General features: G+C 31.5%; 1 protein-coding gene across 1 annotated transcript; it reads left to right on the plus strand.

Moving 5' to 3' along the window:
* Positions 1 to 2,057: 2,057 nt before the first annotated feature.
* On the plus strand, positions 2,058 to 3,898 carry LOC112782367 (uncharacterized). The gene has a single exon (XM_025824724.3). It carries the CDS (start codon positions 2,290 to 2,292, stop codon positions 3,748 to 3,750), a length of 1,461 nt encoding a protein of 486 aa, XP_025680509.1. The 5' UTR covers positions 2,058 to 2,289; the 3' UTR covers positions 3,751 to 3,898.
* The last annotated feature ends 18,438 nt before the right edge of the window (positions 3,899 to 22,336 follow it).

Raw genomic sequence — 22,336 nt, forward strand, 5'->3', positions numbered from 1 at the left:
CATCCATCTCCATTTTCATGATCATAAAGCAGCAAAAGACAGAGATCGAATACCGATCCTGCATCACGTTTCTCTTCTCCCAATCCGACACACTCAAGTCTCATACAGCATCACCATTCACGGCGCCTTAAGCTCGTGCTCCACCGTCCACGATTAACTGCGCCTGGATCTCCATCGCTCACGATTCACCACGCTCAGAGCTTCACCGTCCGCGTTTCACTGTGCCTCGAGGTCCACCGTTATGTGTGCTATGGCTTTCCTCTCCGACAGCCTTAACTCCCCCTCTCCCTCTACCCGTGTCCAGATCTTGAACATTAACTGGTTTCAGAAACAGCCCAATGGAAAGCGACGAGGTTTAATTTCTTGTTCAGATCTACAATTAGGGTTCAATTGTCCAAATGATTTTCTATTAGTTTGTCAATATCACCCTTTTACATTCAATTTTGGTATTTTCAACTTGTTGCTGTTGCTGTAGCTTTGGTACTTCATTTTGCAATTGAGCCAAATGTGTGAATTGATAAAGTTTGTCCACACTTGGGATACTGAAACAATTAACATATGTGGCTGTGATTAGCAACATGAATATATAGTCAATGCCTTATTGTCTAAAATAAAGGGTTATGCTGAATTTTTTGAATTATTGCCTTGTAGAATATAGTTAAAATTGAAAATTGTAACCTACCAAGTGCGGCGGCACAACGAAGAGAAGAAGGGATGAGTGGCAGTGGCTGTGCACGGTGGTTGGTGAGACAATGAGAAGCAAGGGAGAATGAGAGTTAGCATGAGAGAAAAGACAATGGGAGACGGAGATAGAAATTGGTGGTGGTGGTTGGTGGTGGCGCCGGTGGTTGCAACAAGAGAGATGGATGAGAGGATGAGCGATGGTTGGGAAGAAAAGTGGAGGTGTTGGAATGGAATGAAGTTGGGAAGAACAAGGAGAGGCGTTGGAAGGGATTATGCAGTGTGCCAAACACTATCAGGATTAGAGGGTAAAATTGGAAATAAAAAGTTGACTATTGGTTGACTATCAAAAAATTAACAAAAAGGATATAATTGAAGCATATTTAAAATATCAAGGATAAAATTGAAATAAATTAAAATTTAAGGGTATTTTTGAAACTTTTCGAAAACTTCAAGGACAAAAAATATACTTTACCCTTTTTTTTATATGAAAAAATATTAGTGTTTTTGTTAAAAATGAGATTATTGAGTGTAATTACAGATAGGTGAATTTTATAAGTGAGAAGTTAACACGTAGGGACGCGTTGTAACAAGTGGGGACGTGTTGAACACGTGACAACATTTCAGTCAATACGCATAGACATGTTAAAACACGTTAGAAACGTGTTGAATATTTCCACAATAATATAATACACTTCAAATGTCAATATTTTGAAAATGTGGATAAAAGGTTCTTACATCTTTTTAATTTGTGTTATTTAGACAATGTAAAAGCAAAAATATATAGATATATATCTTCAATATCTAATTGATGAGTTAAATGAGTTGTGGTATCTTAATATTTTGACTATATATTTACCAAAAATGAATATTGTTATTCATATTTTAATGCAGTAACTTTTTTTTAAATTTATATAATTTTAATGTAAAAAAATTATGTGTAGAGTGATATTATTATTTTTTTTATCTATCAAATAATTTTTTGTTATTTATACAAGTCACATCTATTGTTATGATTATTATAATTTTTTATTTTACTTTTTTTGGTGTATACTTTTCTCTTATACTTTTCATTTTCAATGTTAAACTTAAAAGTGATTTGATAAAAATTAAAAGAAGCATAAAAATTTATCTTTTATATCATGAAAAATAATATTTACACACTTTTATTAATACTCTTTATGTACATATTTTGTTATAGTATAAGAAAAAATATTAAAAAATAAATATATAAAAATAATTATTTTTACTACATCAAGTAATTGAATATATATATATAATTATTTTATTTAAAAACATATTAAAATTAAATTTTATTTTTGATATACAAAAATAATACATATAATGATATAATCACCTCAAAAGATAAACCAAAAAATATTTAAAAAAAAAAAATCTCACTCGAAGAATGCATAAATAAGGAGACGTGTGTGGAAGCAACCAAAAAAAAAAAGTCACCTCTGACCATGGTGTCTGTCTCTATCTAATCTCTTCCTCTTGAAGCTTTTCGCTGCCACAATGAAACACTAACAAGTGACAATTTGACGCACCCAATCAATCACACATTCACACTCTTATTACTTCAATTTTCGTTCAGAAAAGAAACCCATGGCTATGGAGAACAACTATTCATACCCATCTTACCCAGACTCAGGGGACTCTTCTCCGCGCTCAAGAGAGATCGACTTCGAGAACCCTCCTCCATGGGACGACCAACAACCGCCACCCAACTACAAGGCCAAGTTCATGTGCAGTTACGGCGGCAAGATCCAGCCTCGCACCCACGACAACCAGCTCTCCTACGTCGCCGGCGAGACCAAGATCCTCGCCGTCGACCTCAACATCAAGTTTAACGCCATGATCGCCAAGCTCTCCGCCCTCTGCGGCTGCGACCCCAAGGACCTCTCCTTCAAGTACCAGCTCCCTGGTGAGGATCTTGACGCTCTCATCTCCGTCACTAATGATGACGACCTTGACCACATGATGCACGAGTACGATCGACTCTACCGTGCTTCCGCTAGACCTGCCCGCATGCGATTATTCCTCTTCCAAGCCAACACTACTAACACTAACAGTAATAACAACCTTCCTCCCTCTTCTGATAACCGTCTTGACCCGGTCCAACCAGACCCGCTCAAACCGAATCCCAACGTGGATTATCTCTTTGGTCTTGAGAAGAATACTGCTGTTAATGTTGCTCCTCAGCAGCTTCAGCCACCTGCGCCGTCACCGCCGGCGGCTCCTGTCCCGGTGAAGTTCCATGATACGGTGCCGGAGCCTGTCCCGCCGCCGCCGGAGTACCAACAGAGAGTTGCCGTTAATACCTCCGATCGTGTCGTTGGATCGGATCCGAACTTGAGCCACCCGCTGGAAGTTCAGAGGCAGTTTCAGAGGATGCAAATTTCGGAAAGCGATCAAGCTGCTGCGTATCGGAGGAAGAGCGAGGAAGCTCTCGTCGGGAATTACGCCCCTACCGGCGGTGACTATTACGCTCAGAAAGCTCCTCCGGCGAGTGCGCCGTTACAACCTGGATATTGGCCTGATAAGCATGTTTCCAGCGAGGCCTATCATCAGGCGGCATCGTCCGCTGCCGGCGGTGGTGAGCCGCCGGTTTATGTGATTCCGGCGCATGGAGCGTTCTATCATCACGCGCCTGTAGTTCGTCCACAGACTCCTCCACCGACAACGCAGGGTTACTACGCGGTGCAGCGAATGGCTTCCGACGGTTACCGCGAAGCTCCGTTGTACGGCGGCGTGCCGCCACATAAGCCGCCGTTTTCTTCGGCTGCTCCGGCGAACATGGCACCACCACAGCCGCTTAAAGGTCCCGGTTATACGGAAGGATTCGGGGTGGTTAGGCCAGTTGGGATGCAGGATAATACCGGTGCGGCTTACGCACAGGTGGCGTACGATAGTGGAAGTGGAAGACAGGTTTACTATACTGCGCCGGGTGGTGGTGTCATGCACGCGCCGCCGTACCAAGGGGTTACTCAGGCGCTAACCGGTGGTGGGGTGTCGTTGGGTCAAGATGGTAAGGTCATAAGCAAGGTTTCTCAAGGTTCTGTGTGATTATTAAAAGTTATTAAGATTAAGGTTGTGTTAATTTTGAAATTTTACTTAAAAATATATGTTTCCTTTTATTTATCTTCCTAATCGTATTAATAAGATACTATACGTTTATTATATAGATACTTATATATATTATTCTTAGCTTCTACTCGCTGTTGTGCACATTGTTGATGATGGATATAAATATGTGTAGATTTATTTCCATGCTTCTAATTAGGTCTTAATAGTGTTTCTTTCTCTCCTCCTTTCCCCCTTTTAGAGCTATAGTGATTGAACTTGAATTCCCAAGATTTTATTCTCTTTTCGACTAGAATCATAGAAAAAACAAAATTTTGTGAAGGGGGACCAAAAACGGCGATAATAATGCTTCTAATGATTTTGTTCGAGTTTTTCCTTCCCTTTTCTAGTGGTTTGTCATTACATTAAAAGAATCAAAATTGGAATACGTTTACGTGAAAAAAAAATTTGTTAATTACCGTCATTAAAAGATTTTTACATGATTAGCCATACATGTATATATGTTCAACTATTTTGTAGGTTTAATTGAATAATCTAATGCAAACATATATAAAATCAACTTCGTTTTTATTTCAAATTGGTAGAGAGGGCGTTTACATCTACAAATTAAAAAGATTTGTCCTGATCTGAATCATCCTATTCAACACCACCATCACCATGCGTGCATCAAAATAAAGGTGCACAAAGGAACAAAAATGTAGCAATCAACCTCTAATACCTGCATGATATGATAAGATATTATGGGGAAACAAGATAATTTTGGATCCTCCCTTTTCGTTCCTCACATGGTACCATCATTTGACGAGTGTGCAAATTTTAGTTACATACTCCCATCCAAAATCATATCATATATTTATTTCATCATTATATGGCTAGCAAGTAAAACAAATAAAGATGGCAACTTATATAACCGTGACAGGTGGGGATTTGGATACACTTATTAATAAGTGTGTATTTTCTGAGGATCATCCAACGATCATAATTGTCCCACTGCATCTTCCTTTGAATTTAAGTAGAAGATTGCATTGTGTCTCTTTCACCCCCATTTTTATTTCCTATGATGTTTCATCATGAATTGGGTCCACGCGACATATGTCACAGTTTTTTATGACACGCTTTGAGGCGGCGTGGCGCCAACTTGTGTTGGAAAAGTGTAAGGAGTTGTTGTGATATTTTGACTATTCTATTTTATTAATCAATGCGCAACTAATTAAACTGATGATGACTTAATCGTGCCTTAGCATTTGAGCTGCATCCTTGATTTCATGTGTGTTTAATTAATAATCACCATTTAATTCCCTTTCTTCTTCTGTCTAACGCAGTTCGATAGATCTATCATGTTGACGTAAAGGGGCATCTGGATAAGAAATCGCAAGCTCTATATTCAATGTTATGCTATCATTTTTTTTAAACAAAAGCTGCATTTCATAATTGAGGAGTGCTAGTAACAATATATTTTATGATTTGTAACCATCAATTAATTATTATTAGTATTTTTAATGGTCTAAAATTATATTTAGTAGTGTAGAATTATTCATTTTTTTATTAGTTAAATGCTGGCCAAATTTTAATAAAAATGACGGTTCCTATATTTTTTCTGTATAATTAACTCTTAAGCAATAATAAATAGGTGCATATTATGTATGTGATTAACCGATTATTATTACAGTCGCTACTGTGATTATACGATCTTTTAATATTTTTAAAGTTTATTTAAAAATATTTTGAGTAAAAACTATTAAATAATCTAATATATTTAATTAAATTATCATTTCAAATCTTTTAGTTATGATGTTCGCACGCATGAAGATGTGAATTGAGTAATCTCTTAAATAATACCACTAATTTAACTTTCTTCATTTCCGATCTGAACATGCTTGTAACAAAAAAAGAATGCGATAGTATGTATGAGCATGCTCCCTTTTTTTTGTTCCCAACGGTATGAGCATACTTTTTTTCCTTTATCATTTACGCATTCTCAACAAAAAATATTTGAGAATAAAAAAATATTAACTAAAATTTATTAAAATTTATTATTTTAATTTTATTTAATATATATTATAATAAATAAATATTAAATATTTAAATTATTTAAACTGATTTTTTCTTTTCCTAATTAACATTATCGTATTCACATCATGCTCGTATATAGCATCAAGCCGAAGACTCCTATTCCAGGTCAAGTGAGTAGAGACCCCTTTTGAATTTTGTGTTCCAGTTCCGTGACTTTAGTGCATAGAGGTTAGTTGAAAATGTCATATAAACCAAAGTACCAAACAGAGATAAGGGACCCAAAATGAATCTTGCTATATAATAAGCAAGCACCACGGATTTTCCAAAACGCGCTTTTCTTTTCCACTAGGCTTTGATGACAAAGCTAGTAATAATAAGGGTCTATCTAGTGTACAGATGCAATTTGATACAGATTTACAGATTTTTGTTTTTATTTGGTTTAAAAGCATATCATTAAAAGTGTTGCTTAAAAAGAAAGTGTTATCCTTAATCGTTAACTTGGTTCTGATACCAATTTTACTCTTCATATTTTACTTCGAATAAGTTTATAATTTGTATAATTTACAAAATTTTACTCTTCATATTTTACTTCGAATAAATTTATAATTTGCAAATTCATAAAAAATGTTGACCATTTCTACTAGTATTTATAATTCTGATTTCATTTGTATAGTTTTTCAATCTTGTTTTAGTTTATAATATTCTTTTTTGTAAGGATTATTGTATATAAAATCTTTTATCTGTTTGTCTTTTTCTTTAATATAATTTCTCAAATCTTCAAAAACTTCTTTTATTTCTACACTTTCTGTTGTTTCTAAATATCTTTTTAATTTTTCAACCTCATTCTCCATTTTTTCTTTCAACAGCTTTAATTCTTTTAAGTCATAATATGGTTTTTCAGGCATTTATAAATTGTTTAAGTTTAACTCCAACTTGTTTATATTTATTCTTATTTCTATCTTTTTTATTATAAGGTCATCAATTTCGATCTGAAGATTATTTAATTCCCTTTTATACTCCTTTATTTTACTTTTTAATTTTTTCGCCCTTTTTCTTTTTATTTTATTTTCTGGTCTTTCAATCTTTGTATGCTTCATTATTTATTTTAGAATTTCTACAAATTCTATCATCGCTTCATCACTATTTTCTAGAGATTCTATTAATTTTTCTAGCTCTTCAACTTCTCTTTTTGACTTGTCATAAATTATTTTTAGAGCTTCAAATGCTCTTTGATTTATTTCAGAAAACTGCAAATAATTCAAACGATTTTCTCTTTCAAAGAGCTCTTGTTTCTTATCTTGATAAGTTACATATATTTCTTCTTTATTTATTGTCATAATTTAGTATTTAGGGTTTCATTTAATTTTTCGACCTTTTTTGTTAATTCTTTTATTTCAGAATTTTCTTCTTTAATTTTTAACTTAGATAAACTTAGAGGGCTATTAATTTTAGATTCTCTTATTTGAAAATTTGATGAAACCAATTTTTCTGATGGTTCTTTTAATAATAGAACTGAGTTTTCAATAGCTTTATATTTTGGTATTTCTGTTTTTACAATTTTCTGAAATAGTTCATCGACATAAATTCTTTCTCTGTTTTTAAATATTATACTATGATGGCTATTTGTTAAAGCATAATTTATTGCATATGTTATTGAAAATGGTTCATCATCTTGTTCCATTAGATTCTTTCTATGAAATTTATAAACCAAACTTATAGATCTTCCAAGATTTTCAGTTGATAAAGGTATAGCATATCCAAGATGGACATTAAATTTAACATTTACGTTTGCCAAATTTCCATGAACAATTCTAATTATTTGATCTATCGGGTCATCAGTAATTCTTTTGTCACAGATTGCTAAACTTATTGGTGAATTAATTCCTTTCATATATGTAGATTTGATTAAGACTTGTATAGTACTAATATGAATCCATCCAATTTTAGATCTTTTTTGTTGATCCTTAATTTTCTCAATCTGTTTACTTAATTCTTCATTATTTATCAAAGCTATTTCAAGTTCTCCATTGGCAGATTTTATCTTTATAGGAGCTTCAAGTTGAATTTTTCCATAGTATATTATATTTTTTCTATTAAAAACTTCTTTTAATAGATTTTGTTTATTAAAATTTTCATTTGATTTGAGATTTAATTCTGTTTTTAGAACAGCCTGTTTTTCATTATCTAATAAAGCAGTTAATCTATAATAATCAGATTCTTCTGTTAATTCTAAACTTTCTAAATAATTCATAATTAAAAGACTAGGATGAAGATGTACCTTTTTAGAGAAAAACTTCATTTATTTAGTATATTTTACATAAGGTGTTTTTATCTCCAGAGGGGAGATTGTAGATACTAACTCCAGAGGGGAGTTTAGAACTATTTTTCCCTAAGGGAATTCTTCTTCAGACTATAGAATCGCCTTGGCAGCTTCCTCCTTGCTCTCCTAGCATATGAGTACTCTTAGCCTCCTGCTTTCTATTGTTTGATGCCTTTACAATTGCCTAAGCAACCTATTTATAATAGTTGGGTTTGATGGACAATTTCCATCCTTACCCTTCTTATGACGTCATTGCTTACGTCATTGTTTGTTCTCTTTCACCAGCTACATTGTTGGTGCTCTATGACCTAAGTGCTTACGTCACTATGCAATAATGTTGAGAGATGTTTCAGATGCGCTGTCCTCTTCTTTTATCATGTGACCGTCAGATGCATTGTCTTCTTCCTTCATCATGTGAGTTGATTCCGTTTCATTATTGCTTTCTTCAGATATCTCTGAGGCACATAGCTGGCACTTGTGGTCTTCTCTGTCTCTTATCAAATAGCAGAGATTCCTCTTTATCCTTTCAGGGAGCTTTTCTAAAAGTCCAGATAAGTTGTAGAATGCTGATTCAAATTCCACCAAGAGTCTCATCTCTCTTTCTTCAATTTCATTTCTTTTACTGGACACAAGCAGAGTATTTCTACTTTTATAATTAATCCTTGTGTGAGATTCCTTCGTTATTTTTTGAGTTCTTTCAAAGACCCTTGCTAATGTGCTGGCTAGCCTTCCTTCATGACTGTAAATTGTTAAATCTTGAATCTGATCAATTGGTTGAAAATTTCCTGGGAAGACGGACATGAATATTACTTGGTGTGCTGGAACCAAGCATTCTTCTTCTTCATTAAAAATAGGTTGACTGTTTGTAAATTTTAGGGATATATCCCTTGGATTTACATTGTCAATCATATTTTTAAATCTCTTTACTGCATCAATGAATCCTGTAGGAAACTCACTAATAATTTTTAGATCATTAAAAATTAAGATTGTATCAATTAATCCATACTGGAAAAACTGATAGGTGTCAGATGGGGAAGCATCTGGAAATATAACCAGCTTTGTTAGCTGTTCTTTGGCAATAGGATAATATCCCAAAATTGCCCTTTTTTCTTCAGTCCAATTCAGGACTATGTTAAGGGTTTCTCTGAGATTTGATCTACAGACCCTTTTCTTTTCCTTGATTTCAGCCCTTGTAGGAATGTTTCTGATTATCCCTGTTCTCTGGGTTTGAATTGGAGCTTTATCTGCTCTTTTTAGGGTTTGCTCTGGATGGAGAGCTTCATATTCCCTGAAGGATTTCTTTGCTTCTTCCAGTGTTAGAAACCCTCCTTTATGAATTATCCTTAATTGATGTGTGAATGGTGCTGCTTTTTCCCAGGCATCATATACTCCTTTCATGGGGCCATTATAAATTACATAATATTTTTTTTATCTTGGGTGGATTTTTTAATGATTTCAGCAATTGTTTTATTTTCTGAAATTTTTTCTTCACCTGATTTGTCCACCACGCTTAGCTGGCTGAACTCTGATGGTTTTGCTTGTTGTGTTGATTTCATTGCTTCGATGGCCTTCTTGAGAGATTGGATCTGTGTCCTTATTTGCTGACAATGCTTGCATTTTTCGACTTCTTGCTCATATTTTTGAATTTCTTGATCTAATGCGTTGTAGACGAACTCCATTCTCTTGTTAATGTATCTGCAATAACATTTTTGTCACCCTTAATATATTCAATTTTTATTGGATATTGTAACAAAAATAATTGCCATCTTACCAATCGTCCATGAATATAATCAACTTTTAAATTATATCGTATGAAACCTGTTAGGTAACTTGAATCTGTCCTTAATGTAAATTCTCTGGGTAGTAAATCAATTTTCCATTTCTTAAGAGATTTAATTGCTGCTAGAGTTTCCTTTTCATGAGTGGTATATCTCTGTTCTGTTGGAGTAAAAGTCCCTGAAATATACCTGCAAAGTAATTCCTTTGGAGAATCTTTAGAATCTAGTGATTCTTTTTCTTGTTCCAAACTTTTTATAGCTTTCTTAGCTTTTAGACATCCTGACCAGGTTATATCTGAAGCATCTGTTTCTACTATTAAGTAGTCATTTTCTTCTGGAATATAAAGTTCTGGAAGTTTTTCACATAATTCTTTAATCTTTTGAATTTGCATACTATCTTTTTCATCCCATTTCCATTCTTTTTTAGTACTTATTTTTGGAAATAAGCTTTTAGTGTATTCTGTTATATTCTTTAAAAACCCTTGATCAGAAATATAATTTATACACCCTAAAAATCTTTGTAATTGTTTTCTATCTTCTATTTTACTAGGAAATAAATTTACCTTTTCTAGGACATTTGGCTGAAGTTTTAGCTTTCCTTGAGTGGATAGAATTAATCTAAGAAACTCTATTTCTTGTTTTGCTATTCTTGCTTTCTTTTTGCTAAGAACTAATCCTTTTTCTTTACATCTTTCTAAAACTATTAATAATTTTTGAAGATGATCTTCTCTATCCTGTTTTATAAAAATTAGTATATCATCAATGTATACTAAAACAAATTCATTTAACTCTTTTAGATTTTCTTCTATAAATCTTTGATAAATACCTGGGGCTTGTTTTAATCCGAATGGCAATACATTCCATTCATAGAGCAACACACTTGTTGATTCTTTTGTTGGGCAAGTAAAAGCAGTTAATTTCTTTGTTTCTTCGTCTAAACGAAGTTGCCAATATCCTGATTTTGCATCAAGAGATAAAAACCAAGTTGCTCCTTTGATTTTTTCTAAAATAGAATCTTTTCTTGGAAGTTTATGAGCATCACCAATAGTTGCTTCATTCATCTTCTTATAGTTAATAACCATTCTTCGTTTTCCCCTTTTAATTTCATTATTGTTTTCGACATAAAAGGCTGGAGCCGCATGAGGACTTTTACTTAATCTTATAATTCCTTTTTCCAAAAGATCTCTACATTCTAGTGAAAACTCTTCTCTATCTCTTGCGGAATAAGGAATTTTATTTGGAACATTTATCTCTTTTGTAGGATCTTTTAATTTAATACTTACTAATTCGTTATTTGTATTTTTAATATCTAAAGGATTTTCAGCACAAATTTCATCTAAAAGTTCTTCTATCTTTATTTCAAGATTATTTTTTGGGATATTTATCTGAAAGTATAAATTTAAATAACATGTTTCTAATATAGAAAATATTTTAAATTTTAAGATCTTATCTATAGTAGTAGTCGGTATTTTTATACATTTTGATTTTTGATTTATTGAAGAATCGTATGGAGCTTTTAAAACTATATATGTTAATTCTTGAATGAATGGATGATATAGCTTTAAAAAATTATTTTCTATGATAAAATCCATTCCAGAATCTAACATATATATAGATGGAACAATGAACCTATAATTTTGAATAAAAATTTCAACCATCTCTGCTTTTTGGTCAATTTTATGTATTGATTTGTCAGCTATTCTAACTCTTAATGGTTTCTTTAATTTTTTCCAATCAAGTTTTATATTTGAACTAGCAAAGCATTGTGTTGCTCCAGAATCTATGAAAGCATTTATAAACTTTTCTGTTATTTTCATAGTAATAAATGTAGCATTATTACTCAGTCTCTGAGTCTATTTCCGAAACATATTCAAAAATATAGTCTAAGTTATCATCAGATTCTTCTAAAGGTTCCATGAAACAAGACTTAGCAATTTCTATTTGTTTAGTAAGATCCTTTTTATCCTTCTTTTTCGGACATTCATTTGCATATTGTCCTTCTTCTTGGCAATACCAACATTTACAATTTTCTTTTTTATTCGGGCAATAATTATTTCTTTGTCTTTTGTTTTTATTATTATTTTCCTTTCTAAAATATCTCCTTTTTCTCCAGTTTGGATAGTATTTTTTTTTTCTAAATTGATATTTTCTTTTTCTTTAAAAATTTTTATTAAGACCATATTTTTGAGGTATTTCTTCATTATCTTGACAGCAAATTCTAATTATATTTGCAAATCTTTTTTGAGTTGCTTCTTGCATACAACGTTCTTTTATTTCCTCTCTTATTGCAGAGGTTGCTCCACCAAAGTTATTTTCAATTGTTCCTCTATTTATTTCTCTTATAAATCTTCCCATTATAAATTCATTAGCAGGATATGGAAGTTTTGTTATATACATGCTAAGATAATGATTTTTATCTTCTTCTTTTAATTTGTAATAATGTATTCTATATTCACATATATAAGACTCCACATTACATAGATCATATATCTGAATATTAGCTAAATGGGTTTTTGCTTCTTGATATTCTTTATTATAAACTTCTTGTCTATGATCTATAATATTTTTTCCAAAAAATTCTTTATATAAAATCATCATTATATATAATATCTTATCATAAGCTGTGGTTTTTGTTGCTAATTCTTCTATTATTTGATTTTCTATTGATGTCATATAATCTCTTATAGTTCCTTTAGTATGAAACCCTATGTAATTCCAAATGTCTCTTCCAGACAATTCACTAAGTTTTGGATTAGTAAAGGCTTCTAATAAGAAGGAATTCAACCAGTTTTCAAAAATTTCTTTTTCATTCTTTTTACAGTCTAAATCGAACATTCTTTCTCCTTCCATTTCCTGGATTTTAGGAACGTATTTTGATGGTATTTTTGTATATTTTGAATCTTTATTTATAAATCCTTTTTTAAAAGCATAATTATCAAAACCTGTTTCCCATTTAAATTGAGATTGATTATCCTTAGATGTTCCAGCTTCATTTTTTACTTGTATTGGAATTACTGGTTCTTCGTCACTTGAATAATCTAGGATGTATTCTTCATTTTCTATATTTTCAGAATTTACTAATTCTTCTTCTATCTGAAAACCCTGTTCCATAATATTATTTTCTTGAGCCATTTTTAATTGTTTAAAAAGCATTGTAACTTCTTCTAATTTTTCGTCAATATTCATAATTTTAGTGGTGGTTTTACTTTTAAATCTGTTATGTTGATTATATTTTGAAATTTTTCTTTTTTGGGATTCTCTTTTTCCTTATTTCTTTGAAATTTTATGGATACTAAAATTTCTTCAAGCATATCTACCATAGAATTTAATTGTGGGTTAAAAGTATGATAAAGATGTGGGGAATCATTTCCATGGTAACATTTTTTAGAAATTCCGTGTGAAAAATAAGTTTTTTCAGGTTTTTGAAGTCCTTCAATAAAACTTATAGTAAAATAAAGATTTTGAGAAAAATCATTTTGTATTGATTTTAAGAATTCGGTGTCATTACAGTTAACATTAATTAAAATCATTAATTTTTGATCTATTAATTCTGATAACTTAATTATTTCTTCTCTTAAATCTTCTAATTTACTTTTTTCCATTAGGTGACGCTTTTCTTTGTGAAGAGCTACGGTTTTAAGTAAAAAGCGTGGCTTTAAAAAGTGTGGTTTAAGTAAGCAAATCTTTAAATCTGTACAGATTTAGATCTGTACCATATAATTTTCTTAATAATAATTAGAATTTATGTATATTATTTTTAAAAGTACATATTAAGATTACAAATTAAATTTATTTTATTAAAAATATAAAAAATTTAAAATCTTCTAGATAAATTTGTCCTTAAAGTAAAACGTTCCCTAGGGTTTAGAAAATTTAATTGGAGGTCCTACTCATATATAGTTGAAAGCGACTTCTATAAGGTTCTATGTACCCATTGATGCTTATTAATCTTAAATAAGACTAGGAACACACTAATTCATAGATGAGCATATGAAGATATTATCATTTTTTTCCCTTGTGTGTGAGAAAAATGTAAAACTCAAAATGGCTTATTTGTACAATGGGCTATATGAGTTATAAAATGAACATCACCCATAATATTTAGAATAACCATTTGAGTACTAGGGATAATAAACATCTCATGTCATAAAATTACTTATCCTAAAAACTTAAGCTTTTATTTTGGGGTTTACAAGATCGAACTCTTGATCTTTCGGATCTAAAACTCTAATACCATGTCATGATACCACTCATTTCAGAAACTTAAACTGATGGAAAAAGGTAACACTAATAGTTATATCTCTAATACTCTCTAAACCTTTATTATACCCATTGTACAAATATTTCATTAGCTCCCATACTTTTCCATAAATAAATTATCAAAAATGTATTCAACTTATTTTGTGTCGATAAAAATATTTTCAAATTTTATAATTAATAAAAATATCTTCATATTATTTATTAAAAATGTGACAAAAATACATAATCGTAAACTAAAACGTTTTACATTAGTGGAAAACAGTGACGTGAATTTCTAACGACAAAAAGAAAAATCAAAAGATGTTTTAAACACTTTTAAATTGTATTTTTGTTATATGAATCTTGTTAAAATTATTTTAAAAATATATTTTATACATTAAATACATAAGAATTTAAAAATTTCCTATTATTATAATTTTAAAATTTATCTTTCACCAAATTCCTATTAAAATAAGAAACCCCTTTTGTAAATAAATATGGTGAGTGTTTGAGACTAGGTTTCATGTGTTATTACTTATTGGACGTACTGGGTTGCGATGACCAAATCCCAGTAGCGAAGTCAAGCAAGAAAGGTTAGATCAGATGGATAATAACTCAATAATTTCACTAATTATTCTTCCCTAATTAACACGCTAGTCAAGGTCAACACAACAGAGAAGTAATTCAAGGCTATTTTTTTTTATGAAGTAAAAGAAGTGATATATTTTAATATTGTAATTTTTGGTTTTTTAAAATTGTGAAAAGTATATAAATCGGAGGGTCTGATTTCGGTACCTCAAATTTTTTAGTTTTTTTTAATACAAATTGGACAGTCCAATTTGTGTATCTTTTCACAAATCAGACGGTCCAATTTGTGTACCTCTAGAAATAGGACGGTTTGATTTCTGTACCTCTAATAAATCAAACGGTCTGATTTCTACTTCTCTAATTAAACGTCCTACATTTGAAAATAACGTCCCAATAATTTACATTTTAACAAAATACTATTATCACTCCAATATTAAAAATAAAAAATTCGTAATTCAACAGATCACTATTCCCAAATATTAAAAATAAAAAGTTCGTAATTCAACAGATCACTGTTCCCAAACAGATTACAATAACTATACATAAGATACGGATTCTAAATTCTCCTTAATAAGATATTTCGATTCTGTGTTAGGTTATTAATCTTGTGTTAAGTTATTAATCTGTTTAAATAATTATTAGTAATTTAAATTTTATTTTGTATATACAATAATTTATTAGTGAAAGACAAATTTTTAAATAGTATTTTGATCTACGATAAATTAATTTTTAATTAATCAAAATAAAAATACCATATATAACAAAAAAGATATATTATATCAAAGGTGGAAATTTAGATGCAGTCAATTTTACGTAAAATTGATAAATTTAGTCAAATTATTTAAATTATTTAACAATTCTTAACTATCAACTTAACATGAAGTTGATTGCACTTGAATTTTTTTCTATGTCAAAATATATAATTCTCTTATTTATTATATAGTCATCAAAATTAGTATTCTATAAAGTATAATGGCAACTATATAAAAATGTTGATATTTGCGGATATCAAGGTAAAGTTAATACTAATATATTAAAATAAAATAATATGGATAGATCGTATGATATCTGACTAACACCACTCAATGCTCACACACAAATAGACCAACCTCCTCAGTCTTCTGTAATGGCCATTGGATACCCATCAATCAATCATATTGTACAAGAAAAAGGTCGTTATATATATCGATTATCGATGAGTAAAGCCGAAGTTTGCTCTGTTAATGGCTTTAAGATGATAATGTCGTAATGATTGAGATTGAGATTCTGGATTTGATGTTGTACGAACAAAATGTCAATTATCCATGCATTAGACTATATTAGATTGATATCTTTAATAAACCAAAAAAAATTGACCTGAAGTGAGTTTAATTTTAATATTCTTCCAGGGTAATCCATGATCTTCATTCTTCAACGAATTATAACCCTGGCTCAATTTATTGCACAGGATTATCATTCGTCCGAAAACATAAACACAAATTCCATAATATCGAAGTTAATTAAATTTATGAATTATGAAGAAAGTGACACAGCAGCAACCACTTGTTGAATTATGCAAATTTATTAATAAAAAGGAAGCAGCTTTGCAAATTGATTTTGCATTTCTTCCATTTAGTTACAAGATCGATAGACGCCTTTTCTTTTTTCATACAACTCACTTGTTACACACACACATTCTAATACTATATAAAGGGTTCATCTAGTATTTTTACTGAAATTTAAAGCCGGTTATAGTTTTTAATAAAGCACAACATATATCACTAGTACAACTGTACAAGCCTACTCCAACCGATTGATATGATGCCCGTTCAACACTTGTATAAACAAATATCGAGGATTCGAATTCTGCTTTGTGCACATGCAATAACTTATTAGCATGCGACAGATCTTAAATGGAGCTCTAATCCGCAACAAATTAATCCTTAATCTGTCGAATTAAGAAATATCGTGAACAAAAAAAAATATCACAGTTATCCCTTTTTGGCTTTTTTCCATATAACCGTCCATTTATCAATTTAAGGAAATATTTTTTTTTTTAATTCGATCTCATATTCTTAATTGGTGAAGAGTGAAGACCCTAAATTTGAGACCACTACTGTCTAATGACACGGAAATGTACTTTTCTTCCTATCTCCTTTTATATAGTTTAAGTAGAAGATTTGAAAACTTAGTTATACTGTATTTAATCTTTGCTTTTATTAATGATGATGTTATATGACTAAATCATTTTAATAATTAAGGGTTAGTTTGAATTGATTTTTTAAAAAATATTTATTTATTTTATTTTATTTAAAAATATATTTTTTAATAAACAAAAGTCATTTCATATTTAGATAGATTTTTTGAAAAAAAATTTAAATATTAATAATATCTTTTATTCATTTTTTTTAAAATAAGATATTGTTGGCTTTTACCAAATTAAATAATTTACTTCTTTTAATGATCTTTTAATAAAAAAATTTTCATAAAAGATGTATTCAAATATATTTAAAACTTAATAAAAGTGTTTTATTTTTTTTTTTTTATAAAAATTAGTTTTTCACTCAAATAAGATAGTTTAAACCAATACTAAATTGATCTAATAATTTATTGGCGTAATAAAAATCAATTGAAGAAGAATAAAGAGATATATAAAAAAAATTAATTACAAAAAAATTTATTTATATAATATTTTTTAATTCTTTATTATTTTATATTTTTTACAGTAAATAATCTGTTTGCTGAGATGGTTGTACTGTTATGATTTGCAATTTTGCAGTATATATTTTTTCTAACACTACCGTAATCTTGTTATTGTTTTCAACCATCATGTATGCACAAAAAAATTAACTAATAGTTAAATTATTTGTAAAGGTATTATATATTAAAATTGTACAAAATAAAAGTAGAAACTCACATGCAGTTATTTTTATGTAAAGTTGATAGTTAAAAATTGTTAAATAATAATTTAATCAAATATATCAAATCATCTAACAGTTCTCAACAATTAGATGGTGTTTCCCATTTTTTGTTTAAAGGTGTTGCCGTTTTCGCTCATGAAGAAAAAACACACCAATTGGAGGACCCCAAGCCCCAGAAAGTTTAGAGGCCCAAATAGTAAGCCCAACTAAATATTTAGGCCCACATGACGCAAAGGCAGCCCTCTAGACTCTAGAGTATAGAGTATAGACCCTGCAAATTATGTATGGAAAAACTGCATCAACCATTGTAAATTTGTGAGTATGATGTTTTGATTTTTGAAGAAGTACTAATACCTTATTTGATGCCAATTTACATTATCTGAAGCGCTTGACCACGTGATAGTTTCATATTGTTTTAGAATAAGGGCCACAAATCCACAATGTACAAGTGGTTTTTGAATCTGAGCCATTTAAGGCAAAAAAAAAAAAAAAAAAAAAGATAGAGGGCATCCACTTTGACATCCTCTAAAGAATGATTGATTCCATTTTAAAGTACACCTATACATATAGGTGCATGCCTCCTTCTAGTTAAGCGTTACATTACCTGCCACACCAAAAGGGAGACCTGAGAAGAAAGATTGGTTCATAATTTAGGAAAGCTTTTAAGTATATTACTGTGTACCAGTATTTTAATGAATTTTAACTGGTAATTTTAATTATATATATTATATATTTTTCATAATTAAGATCAACGGTTTACTAAAACATTAGTATATTGATATACTAAAACATTTTCTCATAATTTATTACTAATATAAGATATTAAGATGCACTTCACTTTTCTTTTAGGGTTGTGTGGTTCTTAATTAGTAGCAATGGTTGTCTAAATGAATAATTCTTGGACCATTAGGGTTAGGGACTTGGGGCTAATGGGCTATATCATATTTCTCGTAGTTTTGTAAACATGAAATGTAGTGGGATGGTGAGAAATTTGTCATTGAATATAACATGCTTCATCTAAAAGAAAGTTGTATTGGTCGTTTCTCTATCAATGTGAGAGAAGCAGGATCATATGCATAGTGTCATGATTAGTTATGAAAATATTACCAAAGTTTTGAGTCCATCACTGGATATACAATTGAAAAGACAATTTTAATTTTTTTCAAAATAATTATTGAAATGTATTAAACTATTTTTTAATCTTTTGAGTATATTTTTATTGTTTTTGTTTATTTTTTTCGTGTATACTTTTTCTTACCAACATGTGCAGCTTCGTATCTAGGAATAGGAAACTTTTCTAAATCCGAAATGTGAAAGCATCCCTGCTAGAGTGGGGGCCTTAAATTTACAAAGATTAAATTAATTACTTAGCCTACATTTAGAAGGGAGGCTAAAATTGAGTAGTCTATATTATATTTAATGTAAATATATTAGATAAATTATATCTAAGTATTATATTTGGTTTAAGAAAAATATAAAGATTGAAGAGTAGATTTAAAATTTAAAAAATTAAATGAGAATTCAAAAAGAAATGTTATTAAAATTTTATTCTTTCGTCCAAAAAATTTTAGATTTTCAGTTCTTTTTATTTCCATTTTTTAGAGATACTAAAAAGACTAAAATTTTATATTTTAAAATTAAAATTTTAGTTTTAATCTCTAATCACCAAATACAATATCAAATTTTAGATCTGTAGTCTTCTTTCTAATCTCTAAATAACACTACTTTAGGCTTTTAATCTCATTTAGATATAATAATTTTTTTTTGTGACTTGTATAACAATTGGTTAAAATCTACGAAGTAAGTATAGATACTTTTCTCATTGATTCGTCGTGTCCACGTGTTGGACGTATTTTCGATACGATATTCATCTATATTCGTCAGACACGCGTGTTTTCTGTATTCAATCGTGTCTTAACAAAAAATAAAAAATTGTTCTTCGGACACGCTTGAACATTCTTAAATATCATCACGTGTTAGCGTGTTTAGCCTTATTCTTAACATGTATTCTAAAGATAAGTTTAGAAATAATATATATTATTAATTATTAAAATAAAAAACTATTTTAAATACTTTATATAATTAAAAAGACATTAGAAATATTAAAAAATATATTTATATTTTAATATTAATAAAATACTAAAATATATTAAAATTTATCTAAAAATATAGTATATTTTATTTATATATCGTGTTCCTGTTTCTTATAAGAACTTTAAATTTTCGTGTCCGTGTCAGTGTCCTTACATCATAGCTTAAAATTAGGGGTGACAAAACAGATCGAACATGCCGAGTCAAACTGCCAAAAAAGCAGGTCGGGGAGAGATTTTGGACCCACCAATCTTTAAAAACCCGCCAAGCCTAGGGATGGGAAGGGCGATGAAGAACGATCTTGGTGAAGGCAGCGACGGAGCCTGAATTGCAACGAAGATGATTATGCTCTGACAAAGGAGACGAAGACAGCGAACACAACGACGATTCTACTTCGAACAACGACGTTTTCCTCAGGCTAAGTCAGATGCGCAGGTGAGAAGGGAGAAGGGTGGCGGATGGCAGTAAGAGGAGAGGTGGGAAGGAGGAGGCTGGATTTTGCTCGAGAGAACTTGCGAGAGAGGGAGTGACTGCATAATAAAGGGTTAAGGATATAAGGTTTTTTCAAAACTAATATATATATAAGGGGGTATTTAGTCATTTTTCATACACGGGTATTATATGGGTCTCCATAGGGCGGGTAACTCTATCCCCGCGTCCCGCCCCGTTTATTATACGGGGCCCCGTCCCCCATTTTCGTTGGTAGAAAGTGGTCCCCAAATCTGTCTCCCGACAGGTAAATTTTATCGGGTACCCGCCTCGCAGGAGGAAATTGTCATCCTTACCAAGTCCGCGCTGTCAAACCCACGGACTTTGACGGGGCAGGGCAGGTTGGCTTGGCGGGCCTGCAACTATTTTTTGAGGTTATTTTGGTAATTTTTTAGCAAGATATAAATACAAAAATTTGGGATTAGTTTTTCGACTAAATCCCCATTTTGGTTTCTGATATTCATACGATTACTCAATTTGGTCCCTAAAATTTAAAATGACCTATATTAGTCCTCCAAATTCAAGTTCGGACACCAAAATGCTCCATCAACTCTTTTCGGCGATGATTAGGCAAATAGAGTGCTGAGATGACACCCTTCCTGCCACGGTGGATGATGAGTAAATTGGGTGCCAAGGGTAAACGATGTCGTTTACTCATCATCCAGCGTGGCAAGAAGGGTGCCATCTCAGCATTCCGTTTGTCTAGTCATCGTCGAAAAGAGTTGAGGGACCACATTGGTACCTGGACTTGAATCTGGAGGACCAATATAAGTAATTTTGAATTTCGGAGACCAAAAGGAGTAATCGCATGAATCTCAAGTACCAAAATGGGGATTTAGTCTAAGTTTCCAGTTTCACAATCTCTCTTGCAGTCCCCTTACTCTCGAATTCCCTCTCTCGAAGTAAACAACAAGTGCACAGAGTCTCTGGCCTCCAGATCAGAACACCGGCAGCAGCCCTCCCTCCCTCTTCACTCTCGTCGTTCACTCTATCGCATAGTGGCAACAGTGTAGAGCACGAGCGGTGGCAGCGGCTCAGAGCATCGGCGTCCTTGGTTCAGAGCTCTCCCTCTCAGTAGTTTAGCGTCCCTCGCACCGGTAGCAGCACAGAGCACTAGCGTCACTGGAAAAGGCATCTCATTCTCGTTCCTGGCTCTGTCTCCCTCACTGCTGCAAAGGCGCTCGTCTCTTCTCTCTCAGGTCTGCGCTCGTCTCTTCTCTTTAGCGAGAGGTTCTCTAGCAGTAGTGGTCTCTCCTTACAGCGGCGGTGTGAAGCATTAGCAGTGGTGAGCCTCCCGCACCTTCTCCAACCCTGCTATTTTCTTATTTTTTCAATTTTTAATTTTTGAGTCATGGATCTATTTCAAAATTTGAGTGTGATTTTATTTTTGAAAATTTGTTATTTGTTTTAATTTTTTTTATTTTGTTGATCTGTTCTGATATGTTGCTGACTTATTGCTAGATTTGTTGCTAACTTGCTTCTATTTATCTCATTTTTTGATCTGTTTGATCTAAATTCTGATTATTAATTTATCTAATTGAGGAAATGAAAAATTCTGAATATGCTGTGAATCAACTTCATGATTTGTGATTTGGAGAGATTTTTTTGTCATGATTTTGGATTTGAGTAAAAAAAAAGGAATGCGGGCTGGCTGACTGGACGAGATAGTAAGTTCAGCCTATATCACTTTGGCGAGACAGGTCAGCCCGTTCCGTTTTGTGGCGGGTTTTGGCGGAGCGAGGAGACCCGCTTTACCACCCCTACTGAATGCGGATCGGATATGACCAAAATCTCAATCCGATTAACATTATCTACATAAAATCCGCAATTTATTCTGATTCAATAACCTTATGAATTAGATTAATATCCGTAATTTTTAGATCAGATTCAAATAAAATCCCTCCCTTTATTACTATTTTTTTCTCTTTATTTAAATAATACTTGTCCGCTAATTAACACCAAAGAAGAGCATTTCCTAAAAACGCATGGTAGACTGGTAGAGTCTTGGAGAGGAGACACCACTACTACTAGCCTACTACTGTACTACTATTCTCGAGTCTTTTCCGCCATCATATTTAAAACTCAGTGACAGTGTTATGTCTTGTCACCTATTTCTCACTCCACCAATTTTGTTCATTACTATTTTAGAC

This window comes from Arachis hypogaea, chromosome 20 (assembly GCF_003086295.3).
Source record: "Arachis hypogaea cultivar Tifrunner chromosome 20, arahy.Tifrunner.gnm2.J5K5, whole genome shotgun sequence".
In the NCBI taxonomy this organism is placed as follows: domain Eukaryota; kingdom Viridiplantae; phylum Streptophyta; class Magnoliopsida; order Fabales; family Fabaceae; genus Arachis; species Arachis hypogaea.

Excerpts from the sequence above, each read along its gene's own strand:
- LOC112782367 (XM_025824724.3), top strand. The coding sequence starts at position 2,290 with ATGGCTATGGAGAACAACTATTCATACCCATCTTACCCAGACTCAGGG.